The sequence below is a fragment of the Pelobates fuscus genome, chromosome 6 (genome assembly GCF_036172605.1).
Source record: "Pelobates fuscus isolate aPelFus1 chromosome 6, aPelFus1.pri, whole genome shotgun sequence".
NCBI lineage: Eukaryota > Metazoa > Chordata > Amphibia > Anura > Pelobatidae > Pelobates > Pelobates fuscus.
In genome coordinates, this window is record NC_086322.1 from 10,176,233 (window position 1) to 10,193,178 (window position 16,946).

General features: G+C 47.6%; 1 protein-coding gene across 1 annotated transcript in view; it reads right to left on the reverse strand.

Annotated features, from left to right (window-relative positions):
• Nucleotides 1–2,396: 2,396 nt before the first annotated feature.
• The window catches only part of LOC134565984 (vomeronasal type-2 receptor 26-like), a 64,340-nt gene continuing 49,790 nt past the window's right edge, over nt 2,397–16,946 (reverse strand). Inside the window, exons 3-4 of the mRNA XM_063425697.1 lie at nt 7,239–8,022; nt 2,397–2,439 (exon numbers count right to left, since the gene is read on the reverse strand). Of these exons, the coding sequence (XP_063281767.1) occupies nt 2,397–2,439; nt 7,239–8,022 (827 nt within the window). The remainder of the gene's footprint in view (nt 2,440–7,238; nt 8,023–16,946) is intronic.

Sequence of the window (16,946 nt, forward strand, 5' to 3'; positions counted from 1 at the left end):
TCCTTCTATTTTTGGTGTATGGGTGTGCCTCACTGTATGACTTTTATTGGTTTGTTCATTTTGTGTTCCTGTGCCCAACAAGGTCCACCTGGGTGTCACCCTTGTTATGTAACTTGCATAAAAGGCCAGTGTGCCTCCATTAAAATCAATTCCAGCTTACACTCCAAAAAACTGTGTGTTGTCCTATTATTGGAGGGAAAGAAGATTTACTCCTGTGTCTGCTATTCCAGCTTGCAGGGGATTCTACTGGGGTAAGGACTAGAGCGAATTCCCCATTTGGCTCCAGGAAGAAATGGTTCCAGGGCATCAGTCAAGCTACGGCGACTGAGGGCCAGAGTGCTGCGGTTTGTCCCCTGTTCCAGCTTAGAAGCGGGCCTTGGTGTAGGTACCCAGCCAGGGGTACAGGGAGCTCCATTACAAGCACACTTTATATCTTTGTCTAAGTTACCTTCTTTACCAGATTTGGCAACTATATTTTCCAAATTAGCCTTTCGCTTACATGGTATCCCAACTGAAATCATATCAGATAGAGGCACACAGTTCATCTCTCGGTTCTAGAGGGCTTTTGTACTCAGATGGGCATTGAATTAAGCTTTTCATCCGCCTATCATCCGCAATCTAAAGGAGCGGCAGAATGTACGAATCAAATTCTGGAACAGTATCTGCGATGCTTCATATCTGAACATCAGGATGACTGGGTTGATCTGATTCCCTGGGCTGAATTTGTTCATAACAATTTGGTTAGCGAGGGTACTCATTTCAGTCTGTTCTATCTCAACTATGGTTTCAATCCTCTGGTCCTTCCTTCAGCTCTTCCTTCTCAGGGTATGCTGTTGGATGACCTTCACGTTGAAAACCTGAGAAACACTTAGGAACAAGCTCAACTTATCCTCACTAATACTTCACATTATTTTAAGTTCCAAGCTGACAAATGTAGACGTGCTGCTCTGGTGTATCAACTGGGAGATGGATTTGTTGAGTACAAGACATATCCGTCTCAAAGTGCCAACCATGAAATTCTCTCCCAGATACATCGGCCGTTAAGCAGGTCAACCCTGTGGCGTATAGTTTGGCTCTTCAGCCTTCCCTGCGTATACCCAATACTTTCCATGTGTCTCTTCTGAAACCGTTGGCTTGTAAATGTTTTACCCATGTTACGATTGCCTCTGGTCTAGCAGGAGGTTGGATTGTTTGGATGTCTTGGTTCCCGAAGTCAGAGAGTCGAACGAGGTTCCATTTGGTAGAAACCTGCAAGTGTAGAATATCCTCCTAGCTATAGTAAAGCTAGCACTTCCCCTCTCTGTTAGACTCTCACCCAATCTCCACTCCTTCATAAATCTTTGAAAATGTACTTCTTTAGGAAAACATATCAATAAAACTGTGAACAGCTTTCCCTCCCGCACCCTAATTCTTCTCCTGAAACTGTCATCAAAACAAAACACTAAGCCCTCAATGAACACTATCCCAGCAACATACATTTCTACCCTACCCTATCTCACATTACCCCACTCCCTCTAGCATTTCAGCTAATTGAGCAGGGCCCTCAATCCCTCTGTTCCTGTGTGTCCAACTTTGGTTACAAATACTTGTCTGTTAGTCCACCCATTGTACAGCGCTACTGAACTGGTTGGCACTTTATGTATAATAATAATAATAATATTTTAGTGAGAGGAAAGCAAGAGAAACAGGGTGCGGATGCGATGTGAAGGAATGGGATCAAGAGAACAGGTGGTGGGGTGGGAGGACTGGAGCAGAAACCTCTTGCACTGCCGCAGGTGTAAATGAGCATAGAACAGCAGAGGGAGTGCGTTTGGGGTAGCAGAGAGATGAGAGATTTCTACCCTGATTGTAAAAATCTTCTAGATCAACAGGGCCAAAAGAGAGTTAAACTTGTGAAAGAGGTATTTTTGTTCATGGAAAAGTGTGCTTATGATGGTATTGAAGTAGTTTTCTTTTGCAGAGGAAAGAGCAAAGCTGTGGGAGCGCAGGATACATTTACAGTGGAGGAAGTCAGATTCAGAGTCTCCAAAAGCGTTCAGCAGTTCTGAAGTATTTTTGGATGCATCGGGCCAACTTGGTGTGTCAAGGTTTTAATTAGAGGCACTTGCTGCATTTAAGTGTAGGAGGTACCATGAAGTCTAGTTGAGAGGAGAGGGTGGAGTTGTAAAAGGAGTTTGCAAAGCTAGGGAATGTTAGGTTCAAATAGGTAAAAGGAGAGTTTAGAGGTTGTTGGAGAATTGCTGTAGGTCAAGACAGTAGAGACAACCTGAGTTGTCTGTCATATACATATATTAAAGAATTAGAGATTTTGTTTCTTAAAATATTTTTAAGAACTTAGTGTCATAAAGATTTAAATCTGCCCAAAATATTTCATAAATGCTACAAATTACTTGAATCTAGCGTTTCCATCGATGTACAGCAGCTGCCAATTTTTCAAATCTACAATTAAAAAAATGAAATATTACTGATGTATAGAGATGTCCCGAATAGTTCGCTGGCGAATAGTTCCTGGTGAACATAGCTTGTTGGCGTTCGCCATGGCGGACGAACATATGCGATGTTCGGGCCGTCCCCTATTCGTCATCATTGAGTAAACTTTGACCCTGTACCTCACAGTCAGCAGACACATTCCAGCCAATCAGCAGCAGACCCTCCCTCCCAGACCCTCCCACCTCCTGGACAGCATCCATTTTAGATTCATTCGGAAGCTGCATTCTTAGTGAGAGGAGGGACAGTGTAGCTGCTGCTGATTTAATACGGAAATCGGTGTATTCAGTGTCCACTACAGTCCTGAAGGACTCATCTGATCTCTGCTGTAAGGACAGCACCCCAAAAAGCCCTTTTTAGGGCTAGAACATCAGTCTGCGTTTTTTTTCCCTGTGTAATCTAATTGCAGTTGCCTGCCTGCCAGTGTGTGTGTCAGGCTCACAGCGTATACTGTGCCCACTTGCCCAGTGCCACCACTCATCTGGGGTCACAATAGCTTGCATTTAAAAAAAAAAAAAAACATTTTTGACTGTAATATAATAGCAGTCAGTTTCCTTTACATGTGTGCGTTTCAGGGCCTGCCAGGGCACAGTGTCACACCAGTGCAACTCATATCTGGTGTAACAGTAGTGTACATTTAAAAAAAAAACTAGAAATTTGACTGTGAAATAATAGCAGTCAGTTTCCTTCACACGTGTGAGTTTCAGAGCCTGCCAGGGCACAGTGTCACACCAGTGCAACTCATATCTGGTGTAACAGTAGTGTACATTAAAAAAAAAAACATTTTTTGACTGTAATAGATTGAATAGCAGTTAGTTGCCTGCAAGCGTGTGTCAGGCCTACAGCGTCTACTCTGCCAACTTCTGCCAGTGTACAGTGCCACTCAGATCTGTTGTCACAGTAGCTTGCATGCATAGTACCACTAATCGGAAAAAAAATGACAGGCAGAGGCAGGCCACCCTGCAGGGGCCGTCGTGGTCGTGGTGCTGTGATTCCCTTTGGACCTAGAATAATGCCCAGTGTTCAGAGGCCACGTACCCTGAACTCGAAAAGTTCTGAGGACATGGTTGACTTCCTAACACAGGACACCCAATCTTCTACAGCTTCCGCTCGGAACCTTGGCGCACCATCCTCCTCCAGCTTAGTAATGGTAATGGCATGTCTGGCACACAGTGTTGGGGCAAGGGTCCATCTGACCACTGATACCTGGTCTGCAAAGCATGGTAAGGGCAGGTATATCACCTACACTGCGCATTGGGTAAACCTGCTGACGGCTGCCAAGCATGGAATGCGTGGCTCTGCAGAGGAGTTGGTGACATAGCCACGACTTGCAGGCAGGCCTGCTGCCACCTCCACTACTCCTCCTACTCCATCCTCTTCCATAACCTCCTTGGCTGAGTCCTCTTCTGCTGCTGCGTCTTGCTCCACATCAACGGCATCCCCCCAGCTCCCCAGGTACTATTCCACATCCCGGATATGGCAGAGTCACGCCATCTTGGGGTTGACTTGCCTGAAAGCAGAGAGTCACACCGGACCAGCACTCCTGTCCGCCCTGAACGCACAGGTGGATCAGTGGCTGACTCCGCACCAACTGGAGATCGGCAAAGTGGTTTGTGACAACGGAAGAAATTTGTTGGCGGCATTGAATTTGGCACAAGTTGACACATGTGCCGTGCATGGCACATGTGTGTAAACTGATCGTACAACGCTTTGTGCATAAGTACCCAGGCTTACAGGACGTCCTGAAGCAGGCCAGGAAGGTGTGTGGCCATTTCAGGTGTTCCTACACGGCCATGGCGCACTTTTCAGATATCCAGCGGCGAAACAACATGCCAGTGAGGCGCTTGATTTGCGACAGCCCGACACGTTGGAATTCAACACTCCTAATGTTCGACCGCCTGCTCCAAAAAGAAAAAGCCGTTATCGACTATTTGTATGACCGGGGTGCTAGGACAGCCTCTGTGGAGCTGGGAATTTTCTTGCCACGTTACTGGACGCTCATGCGCAATGCCTGTAGGCTCATGCGTCCTTTTGAGGAGATGACAAACCTAGTCAGTCGCACCGAAGGCACAATCAGTGACATCATACCATTTGTCTTCTTCCTGGAGCGTGCCCTGCGAAGAATGCTGGATCAGGCCGTAGATGAGCGTGAAGAGGAAGAGGAAGAGTTGTGGTCACCATCACCACCAGAAACAGCCTTATTAGCATTGCTTGCTGGACCTGCGGAAACGCTGGAAGAGTATTGTGAGGAAGTGGGAGGAATGTGGCTTTGAGGAGTAGGAGGAAGACCAACCACAATAGGCATCACAGGGTGATCATTGTCACCTATCTGGTACTCGTGGTGTTGTTCGTGGCTGGGGGGGAAAAACATACCTTCAGTGAAATCACTGAGGATGAGGAACGAGACATGAGTAGCTCGGCATCCAACCTTGTGCAAATGGGGTCTTTCATGCTGTCGTGCCTGTTGAGGGACCTTCATATAAAAAGGCTGAAGGAGAACGACCTGTACTGGGTGTCCACGCTACTAGATCCCCGGTATAAGCAGAAAGTGCCTGAAATGTTACCGAATTACCGCAAGTCGGAAAGGATGCAGCAGTTCCAAAATAAATTAAAAAGTATGCTTTACACAGCGTATAAGGGTGATGTCACAGCACAACGGGAATCTAACAGGGGAAGAGGTGAAAGTAATCCTCCTCCCACGACCACGTCGGCAAGGACAGGACGCTTTACAGATGTGTTGTTGATGGAGGACATGCAGAGCTTTTCAAGTCCTACGCATCGCCACAGCCCTTCGGGATCCACCCTCAGAGAAAGACTCGACCGACAGGTAGCAGACTACCTCGCTTAACTGCAGATATCGACACTCTGAGGAGCGATGAACCCCTTGACTACTGGGTGTGCAGGCTTGACCTGTGGCCTGAGCTATCCCAATTTGCGATAGAACTTCTGGCCTGCCCCGCTTCAAGTGTCCTGTCAGAAGGGACCTTCAGTGCAGCAGGAGGTATTGTCACTGAGAAGAGAAGTCGCCTAGGTCAAAAAGTCTAGATTACCTCACCTTTATTAAGATGAATGAGGGATGGATCCTGAAGGGACTGACAGTGGGCGATACATTCGACTAAAAAGGGCCTGATGAGATGAGCTGCCTTGGGCTAAAAATGGTCCACACGCTGCTGTATTTTATCTCTGAATGCCGGATGACTTGCGTGACTTATCTGCCACCAACTAGGGTTCAAGCCGTAATGTTTTAGGGCACTTTCTGCCTGGGAAACAAACATTAATTTTTCTGGCCGCTGCTACAGCAGCGGCTGCAACAATACCTAATTTTTCAGGCATGTGTACATGCCTAATTTTTTTGGCCTCTGGTGCTGCACTGTGGCTTCAAAAACCAAACCAAAAAAAGGCACATAACAGGGATTAAACTGATAGGAATAGTACTACTTAACACACCACTCCTATCTGGTGGCACATTAGATTGCACGCGCAGTGCCCCAAATTTGAAGTAGAAGGTCTGACCAAGCATCTTTTTCCATCTCCCGGTTCCTAAAATCGATGCTATATACACGTCACCTGATAGGGGACGTAACAGGGATTAAACTGATAAGAATAGAACTACTTAACACACCACTCCTATCGGGTGGCACATTAGATTGCACGCGCAGTGCCCCAAATTTGAAGTAGGAGGACCGACCAAGCATCTTTTTCCATCTCCTGGTTCCTAAAATCAATGCCATATACACGTCCCCTGATAGGGGACGTAACAGGGATTAAACTGATAGGAATAGTACTACTTAACACACCTTATAATAACGCAGAGAGAGGCAACTGAAGAAGAGAGGAGTCTGAAGAAGAGGATTCTGAGGAGGAAGGTGGCTTTGAGGAGGTGGAAGACCAAACACAGCAGGCGTCCCAGGGGGCTTGTTGTTACCTTTCGGGGACCCTTGGCGTTGTACGTAGCTGGGTGGAGGAAGAGACCTTCAATGACATCAGTGAGGACAAGGAACGGGACATGGCTAGCTTGGTATCCAACCTTGTGCAAATGGGGAGTTTGCGGTTGTGCAAATGGACTGTTTGCTGTTGTTTGCGGTGCATTAAACAGGGAGTTTGGTTTGTCACTCTGAAGCGGGCGTACCGCTTACACTACCTGATCGATACAACATCATACCTGATGTTTTAAAGCATGTTATTCCAAACAATTTAGGAATGTTAGGTGATTTATGCCCTTTATGGATTAAAACCAGACTCTGCATCAACTATGTAATTTTCCATGGGAGTTTTGCCATGGATCCCCCTCCGGCATGCCACAGTCCAGGTGTTAGTCCCCTTGAAACAACTTTTCCATCACTATTGTGGCCAGAAAGAGTCCCTGTGGGTTTTAAAATTTGCCTGCCTACTGAAGTCTATGGCGGTTCGCCCGGTTCGCACGTTCGCGAACATTTGCGGAAATTCGCATTCGCTGTTCGTGAACGGAAAATGTTATGTTTGCGACATCTCTACTGATGTACTTCATTTTTTTTAATATGTGCAGTTTTTCAGTTTTTACTTTAATTATCAAAGTCAGCCAGCTTGAGATGTATTTTGAAGAAATCAATATATTTAAATAAACAATATATTAATATATGTAAAGTAAGTCTAGGTTTCATTTATTGAACAAGCATATTTTTGCATTCATTTCAGGTTTACATATTATTATGTATAATTTTGGGAAAAATATGCAACTTAAAAGTCCACCACTTGAAATCAAGATGGCAAACATCTCTACAGCCACCATGTACTTCCCTTTGGTGCTCAGATAGGCCGGGATCATTGCAATCCAAACACTGCAGAACACCAGCATACTGAAGGTGATGTACTTGGCCTCATTAAAACTGTCCGGTAATGTCCTGGCCAAAAATGCTACAATAAAACTAACAGCTGCTAGAAGGCCCATATAACCCAGCACAGAGTAGAAGGCAATAACGGAACCTTCATTACACTGAATGATGATCTTGCCTGGATTAGAATGAGAGTCCAGTTCCTGAAAGGGCGGAGATATCGCTAACCATATTATATTAATTAGAACTTGGATGGATGAAAACATTGCTACTAGCAGGTTAGACTGTTTGACACCAATACATCTTTTCCAGGAGCTTCCAGGTTTAGTGGCACTGAAAGCAATGAAAACCATGATTGTCTTGGTTAAAATAGAGGAGACTGCTATTGAAAAGATGATTCCAAAAGAGGTCTGACGCAGAATGCAGGTTATATCCACCGGGCGACCGAGGAACAAGAACACACAGAGGAAGCTCAGTAAGATGGAGGTCAGGAGGATGAAGCTGAGGTTCTTGTTATTGGCTTTTACAATAGGTGTGTCTTGATAGAAAATAAAAATAACTAATGTAACTACAGTTATGACAATAAAAAGTAATGATATCGACAAAAAGATCACAGAAAGTACATCATTGCTGTAAGATAGAAATTCCTCCAGTTTTGGAAAACACTGATTCTTCTTCGTATTGGGCCATTCAGTATCAGGGCATTTTATACATTTTTCACTATCTGCAAATAACAAAAAGTCTCAAGTTAAAATCCATTCATGGCAAACTGATTTTCACATTTAAAGTAGATCCAAGTTTAAAAAGAATACACAATAAAGTAACGTTATTAAAACCATTTAGTTTCAATAAAATCAAACAAATAGCATTGTTATTATTTTAGTGACTGCCAGGCTGTAGGGCATGTTGCCACCATGAAATACTATAATGAAGGCTAATACATGCTGTGGAAGGAAAATGGACTGAAACGTTTTTTGTTGGAGTAAGGACAGTTTGGATATACGAGATGGAGTCAAAATGAATTTAGGAAAAGTCATCATCTTTCTATGTATTAACCTACCTGGATCCACATCCCCGTTGGGCAGATGCAGAAAATGAAAGTAACAAGAATGTGTACTAATAGCTTGCACCAATCAGTTGAATACATCCATGAGTTGCAGTCAAAGATAAATGCCAAATGTAGTCATTCCATCTTCACCAGAAATATTGAGACTTTTAGTTAATTTGTGAGGGGGTAGGACAGGTGAATTTCCTAAGATATATATTTTACACCCGTTACATTTTAACTTACTTCCAAAAGAAAGCAATTAAATAAAGGGCATACAAAAATATGACATTGCAGCCAGCTGGGAAATTGTTTGGGAAGGGTATCAGTAGCTCAGTGTGAATGGGAGCTTTATTGTTGTAGTAGAATAAATGATAACCCCAGGTGTACCTGCATACCTTCTTTATTTTTGTAACTTTTGTACTATGAGGGTCAAGCCCTGAGAGAGATCCCTGGAATATTTCATCAATGCTTTGTTAGTCTGGACCACTGTGACATAACCTACCTATGGTCTATCGCAGTTGATGCACACTGATAATTTTATCTTTATAGAATAAATAATAAATGAATAATAAATGCTCTCCAAAAAAACTTGTATCATATAGCATATCATATATGTATTAAAATCCCTCAGTGGCTCTAGAATCTTCAATATCCTTTGGAGGAATTGGGAAACATGGAAGTTAAACAGGTGTGCACTATATACTGCTTATGTGTACAGTGAGAAACCTCTCTGTGTACAAATAAAATATGGTCCTATTTTCCCTGCCAGTCTATTAAGGACTGTTTAACCTCCTACCAAACCAACATCCATAATTATTTACACATACATCAGAAGGGTTATTTGTGATTCAGAGGTCACAATAGTTACCATAATATTTCTTCCAATTGTGTTTGAACTATTCTTAAACAGAGAACAGGAGTTAATGTATACACAAGTTTTGTTTAGTTTGTAGTAAGACACGAAACTATATTCACGTAAAATATGACACAATTTGGGCAATGAAATGAATGACTGGGAGACTGTGAATAGCATATCATCAGCAGAACATTGTATTGATGAAGTGTTCCTAATAAATTATTTCAGGGTTCTAGTGCTAATACTTAAAAATGAGGAGAGAGAGGACTCCCTTGCCGTGTACCATTTAGCTTATAATAAATGGGAAAGGAAATTGCCAACTCTCTTCCCTTGATGGTAACATTTGGAACAAAAAAGAAATAAAAAAATAATAAATAATACATTTTGTTTATTTTATTTTTATTAGATTTGTTCTCAGTTTCAGCATCATGCAGGTATACAAAATAATACATGAGAAATGCACCATCATCACAACGTTTACATTGATCGTGTATATATTTCTACAAGTATTGTGTTATAACAGATATGTAATGTCAATCTGTATACAGCAAATTATACAGAAGATTAAACATTGTGTATGAAGTACGAGACAAGGAGTAGAGCTTTACTCATTAAAAACCAATCAGATGGGGCGTGGCCTGGAAGCCGTCGGAGATGGCCGCTTAACTTCGGAGCTCCGACCCGCGCAGCATTGTAAGCAGCACTAAACGCCGCAATACTCTCCCGATGGGGCGCACCAAACGGGCAGACACCCACCAGACCACCAGGAGACCGCTGAACAGCCCGCACGCCGGTTCCCTGGACGGCTACCTGCAAACACCGAGCAGCCAGCCACGCGGCGCACAAGGCCCCAAAATGGCCGACGGCCAGTGCTCACCGCCGGAGACGGAACCCCATGCGCTATCCCTAGCGGACATAAGAGCCGATATCAGGGCCCTTACTGCAACCATGAAGGACGACCTCAAAAGTACCTCAGACACGCTCCATGAGGCAATTAGAGCGGAGGTCGCCATCTTAGGAAACGAATTGGCAGCACAAGGTAACCGCATTCAGGCCCTGGAGGCCTCAGAACAGGCAATGTCTAGCCGCATAGAAGCTAATAACCTAGCAATTACCCGACAGGGGACTATCCTTCTGCACCTTAGAAGACAAGCTGAAGATCTGGATAACAGAGGGCGCAGATCTAATATAAGAGTTTGCAACCTCCCTGAATCCAACGGAGAGGAAGACGTAGAGGCTATACTCACTGCCCTCTTCAAAGGTATATTAGGCCCGGATGCACCGCAACATATCCTATTCGACAGAGCTCACAGGGCCACAAGACCGAGAAACATTGACAATTCTCCCAGAGACATTATTTGCTGCTTGCGTGAATTCAAAATAAAAGAACTGATAATGTCCAAGGCCCGCTCCAAACAGTCCTGGCCGTTTCAAGGCTCAGAAGTGGCCCTCTACCAGGACCTGTCACCCCTCACTCTTGAGGCCCGCAGGGCACTCCGGCCGGTAACCCAACTTCTGAGGAGCCGCAACATCCCCTATAAGTGGGGCTTCCCCTTTAGTTTACTGGCCCGCCATGATAACGAATGGATCCCGATCCGGTGGCCTGAAGAAGTGCCGATATTCCTGAGGCGACTAGGCCTGCCGCCCACGGAGGTAGAAGACTGGATCCTGAGGCCGACAGAACCACGCCCTGGCCCGATGGCACAAAGACTTGCACGACGCCGCAGAGAGGAATCGCCGCACAGACCGCCGGCGCACCGGCCACGCAACCCGGCCCAGCAGGCTGACTAACGAATTGGCACTGAAGTGGACGACCTGGCGTCTCCCCCGGCTGGTAGGACAGGGGCATCCTTGCGACTGAGATCATGACAGCTAAGTACATTTATATTATTATACTGACAAGTATTGACTTTGACCCGAGACTATTGACTTTACTCGCCTAAAACACACGCTAGAGATGTTGGCATGGACTGACTCCCTGCGGACTGTTGCCACCCACCCGACGACATCTCCCTCGCCTGAAGTGGTCAGGGGCACTTACGCACCACCGAGACATTGACAGTTTGGCACTATTGAATGGAAGGGGAGGGATCCTAGACGCTTCTTGGGAGGGGGGAGAAAGTTGGAGAATGGGACCTTGCCGCTTAATACTGTAGTGACACTGCACCCGGATCACCGCCAAACTGGGGGTACAACCCGAAGCTACTCCAGGCTCTACTGGAGGACTGAGAATGTGGGCGGGTGGGAGAGGGTGGGAGAGGACGAAAATGTGTAATGATGGGAAAGATGGTTGTATAACACGGGGCCCACTGAGCACTGTACTTAGCACAGGAAAGTCTAGGGATCACTAGATAAGACAGGTACCATATATGGAGAGTTTAAACCCAGTGAAACCCCGGACACACATCCCTGACTTAGCTTAAACGCCTCAACCACCCAACTCTTAACGCGGACTATCCCACACTCCAGACCGCACTCGCACTGCAGAGACAGGCACCCAGGAATCACGCCCATTGTCACTGACCAACGCCTAGACGACGCACCCCACCACCATGACGACGACGAACTGTAATGACCTGCGCTTAACCTACAACTAACCTAACTGACTCTGACTTGCCCGATGCCACCTGAGAGCTGACTGGTTATGGGACTCTGCAGAGCCTGGACCACCGGACGGGGGAGACTCTACTAACGCAATTTTAGATAGTGCTGACCCAGACCCAAAGGGAGAGTACATAACCGCTAGTAACACCAGCAACAAAGTGCACACGAAACGCTATATTTTCAGCGGGACAGGTAATCCACCTGAGACTTCCAGACACACCCGCACACCACTTCGACTTGGCGTAGGCCACGACCCGAACCAAGCCCGTGTAAACCAGAACCACTGAGGGGGCCACAGCCGCGGCTACTCCGGTACATACCGTGTAGTGGTACGGCTCTGGACACCCACCCAGTTACACGGGACCACATCCTATACAGAAGGGTCCACCAACACCTACTACATAAGTTGGTATACACACACACACAGACACACCCTACATAACTGCCACACACACACCCCCACCACCACACACGACTAATCACCCACACACACTCCAGGGGCCAGCCAAACACAGGTAGACACACAAGCGCCTACGGAGACACACCCGCAGACGTTTTACGACTGTGACGCTGTGTTGCGAGGGACCTCATACCCATAGCGCTCTAACTCTTCGCTGGACGCCCCGGGGGGTGCTCACCTGGCCCCCCGCCCCCCCCCCCTCCCCCTCCTGCCTCTCTCTCCCCCCTCTGTGCTTTCCCTCCTTCCCCTTGCTCCCGCTCTTTCTCCCTGCCGCCCTACGGCGACTGATCCGGCAGGCCCCGGCCCCGTTCCCGCACACAAGAGGGGGAGACCCCTGGCTGGAGACACGGAGTGGACCGCTTACAGCTGACCAACGAGTGGGACACGACAATGGCCTACTCTCCGGCACCCCTGATCATTACGACGCAGAACTGCAGGGGCCTCAACACCCCTGAAAAGAGATCACACCTCTTGAGAACCCTCAAGAGACAACACGTTTCGTTTGCTCTCCTGCAGGAGACTCACCTGAGAGTGGAGGCAAACTCGCTACTCAAGAACCGACACTACCCACTAAACTTCTATAGCAATCACCCCACAATGCGAAAAACGGGGACAGCTATCCTGATCGCAGCTAACCTCCAGTTCGTGCCCACAGACCATCTGTCGGATGGCGATGGCAGATACGTCTTTGTTAAAGGAATCCTGTCGGGAAGGACGTATACAGTAGCGAACATATACACCCCGAACTCGGGACAAGCCAGCTTCCTCCGCAGGACACTGAGAAAGTTAGCCAACTTCACGGAAGGAGTGCTGATAATGGGAGGCGACCTCAACGTCCCACTAGATCCTCTGGTCGATACATCCATGGGACGGAGTAGTGTCCCTGACTCAGCCCTGCAAACTATTCGACGATCCCTCAGAGCGCTTCGCCTGACAGACGCGTGGAGGGCGCTCCATCCTACAGACCGGGACTACACCTATTACTCCACGCTACACCATAGGTATTCCCGGATCGACTACTTATGCATACAACAGGAAGGACTCACATTCCTCCGAAAGGCTGACATCCACTCGACCCCCTGGTCGGACCACAGTGAAGTGAGGGTAGAACTGGAATCACCACTTTACTGCCCTGCTAGGATGACTTGGAGACTCAATGACACCTTACTCCAAGATGTACCATCGAGAACGTTGATTGCGGATCACATTCGTCGATACTTCGAGGAGAACTCCACAGAAGACGTTTCGGACATGACCATCTGGGAGGCGCACAAAAGTGTTCTGAGGGGCCACCTCATCAGAATGGCCACACAAAAAAAGAGGGAGGCAGGCGCACAGATTAAAGACCTCACCAGACAGATAGCAGATCTGGAACAGATACATAAAAGAACCCAACACGACCCAACTTACCGTGAGCTGACCCTGAAAAGGAAACAACTCACAGACATCCTGGAACGTAATCACATGAGACAGGTGCAACGCTCAAAGGCATTCTTTTACACGCACGCTAACAAGGGGGGCAAACTTCTCGCCCAAATGCTCAGGGGACCGCAGAAGCAGGCGCAAGTACACACCCTGCGCACTAGACAGGGCAAGCATACACAATTCCCAGATAATATCGCCAACTAATTCAGGGTGTACTACTCACATCTATACAACACCCCTGCAACAGATGGTGACACCAGTACCGCACAGAAGAGAATTGAAACCACCAATTACCTACAAGAGTTCAACCCAGACGCCCTCACCCCGGAAGAAGCGGAGGGTCTTGAAGCGCCCATCACCGAGGGGGAACTTAAGCTGGCCCTAAAATCGGCAAAAAACGGTAAGACACCGGGCCCGGACGGGTTCCCGGTGGAATACTACAAAAAATTTAGCGATGACCTAATACCGAGATTAGTAAAAGCCCTTAACAACCTACGTGATGGAGCTTCCTTTCATAAGGAATCCCTGGCGGTGACGATCACAGTGATACCTAAACCGGGGAAGAACACGGAACAGGTGGGTAACTACCGCCCAATCTCCCTCATCAACACCGACATAAAACTCTTCTCGAAGATACTCTCCCTCCGTCTGCAGGCCTTCATGCCTAGACTGGTCCACCCTGATCAGACAGGCTTCATCCCGGGCAGGGAAGCCAGAGATAGTACGCTCCGGCTCTTCATGCTACAACACCTGGCGAAACACCTGCAGAAGAAGCTACTTTTACTATCCACGGATGCGGAAAAAGCATTTGACAGGGTGAACTGGCACTTCATGATGGAGACACTGAGGAGGGTCGGTGTCGGAGAGGGAATGATGACCTGGATCCAGACGCTGTACCATCAACCTAATGCCAGAGTCAGGGTGAATGGAGCCCTCACGGACAGTTTCGAGATTCGAAACGGAACCAGGCAAGGGTGCCCACTCTCGCCACTTTTGTTCGCACTCACCCTGGAACCGTTCCTTGACAAAATCCGCAACAACCCCCGGATCCTGGGCCTTACGCATAAGACTCAGGAACACAAGGTAGCCGCCTACGCGGATGATATGCTGTTCTTCTTAGCCGAACCCCTTGAGTCGCTCCCACTACTCATGAGCGAATTCCGGTTATATGGTACACTATCGGGGCTTAAGCTCAACCTGCCCAAATGCGAGGTCTTGAATGTGACGGTCAGGGGAGAGGAATGCGCCACCCTGCAACACCAGTTTCCGTTCCACTGGTGCACGGAATATATGACATATCTCAGGCTCCGGGTCACACCTGAAGCTAGAGATATATACGCACAGAACTACACACCCCTCCTGACAGACATCCTTGACGACCTTAAGAGATGGAACTTCAACCACATCTCCTGGCAAGGTCGTATAGCAGTCATTAAAATGAACATCCTACCAAGGATATTATATAAGTTCCACACCATACCTCGCACAATCCCACCGGCATTCTTTATAACCCTCCGCTCAGCGTTCCTCAGATATATATGGAAGGGAGAGAGAGCCAGGATCAAACATGACACACTCTGCCTTCCCAAACCGTGGGGAGGACTGGCCCTGCCTAACCTCCACAAGTACTACCAAGCCACGGTTCTACAACGCATCAGAGACTTGCACTTGGCGTCCCCTCACAAACGGTGGACCTCCTTAGGCCGGGAATTAGCGGACAACCACCTACACCTCTTCCTATGGTACAAGGAAGCAGACGCCAAGAAGGACCTCGGGGAGGACTCGCCAATCACCCAGACTCTTAGGACATGGACCCGACTGAGACAAACTTCCTATATCTCACCTACCCCGAGCCCCCTGATCCCCATTGCCCATAACACTTACATAGGCGACGGAATACCGCCTCCAGCATGGCCGCTACCAAACCAAGACGGGTTCATACCACTACATATGGCGATCACAGACAGGGGGATGAAGACGCTACAGGACATATCGGAAATAGAGAGACCCACGTTGATGCACCAATTTCATTATGCCCAACTTAAACACTTCTATCACAACTTGCCGCATAGAACTAGACTTAACGTGGTTTGAACAGTTATGCTTCCAGACACCCGAGGCGGAAGGTACAGTCTCCACAATGTACCAGCGACTGGCGACAGGAGAGAGGGAGAGGAAAGATACCTTCAAGAGGCGCTGGGAAGACGCACTGGACAGAGAATACACAGAAAGTCAATGGGAGCAAGTACTATTGCTGCAACATAAGAGCTCTTCTAGCTCACAATACCAGGAGACGAACTACAAGTTGCTATCTCACTGGTACCGCACCCCATCTCTGCTACACCGAATCAGCCCAGAAATTCCAAACACATGCTGGAGATGCGAGACTGAGACCGGGACCCTCCAACATATCTGGTGGGAATGCGACGGTATTAAGCCATACTGGGTGAATGTTGGAGACGAAATACGAAAGATACTAGGCGAACCTCAGAACCTGACGGCAGACCTAGTCCTACTGCACCACACGGACAAATCGCTCTCAGCTTATAAAAAGTCGATCCTTCGACACCTCTTGAACGCGGCGAAGACACTGATACCACTGCTCTGGAAGAAGACGCACCCGCCGACGATCGGACAATGGAGACGTAAAGTGGATGACATCCAAAAAGCTGAATCCATAATAGCCAACCTGCTGGGCAAACAAGAAAAGCATGCAGATCAATGGGGACCCTGGTTCTTCTACCGCTCGCAACACACAGATGATGACTGAAGGGATGTGGGAATACGGGGCCCGGGCTTGCCTGATACAACTTCCCTACCTCCCCACTGATCTGCCATATCCTCGCCAGGGGCCGGGGGACAGGTGGGCAGGGACCCCGGTGAGACCGGAGCGGAGGCCTCGCCACGGTTGGGAATGGATATCCGGGGGACGGGGTTAAGGGAACGCTATCAGCGCACAGAGTAACCAGACTTGCATGCAACGCGCGTAGGGAGATAACTATTTTCTTATAATATAGAATACACACACACTGACAACCGATGCAACACAAGAGAGACTGACACCACACGGAGCCGCACGGGGGAGGGCGGGCGGATGGAGAGACAAGGAGAGGTACATCTGGGACGCACACCACACCTACCACCACACGCACATACCAGCACCTATGACCACCTAAATTGACACCCACACATACACCTGAAGCAAGACTGGCCCAGAGATGACTCCCCAGACGCTGGGTACCTTAGCAGACAGAT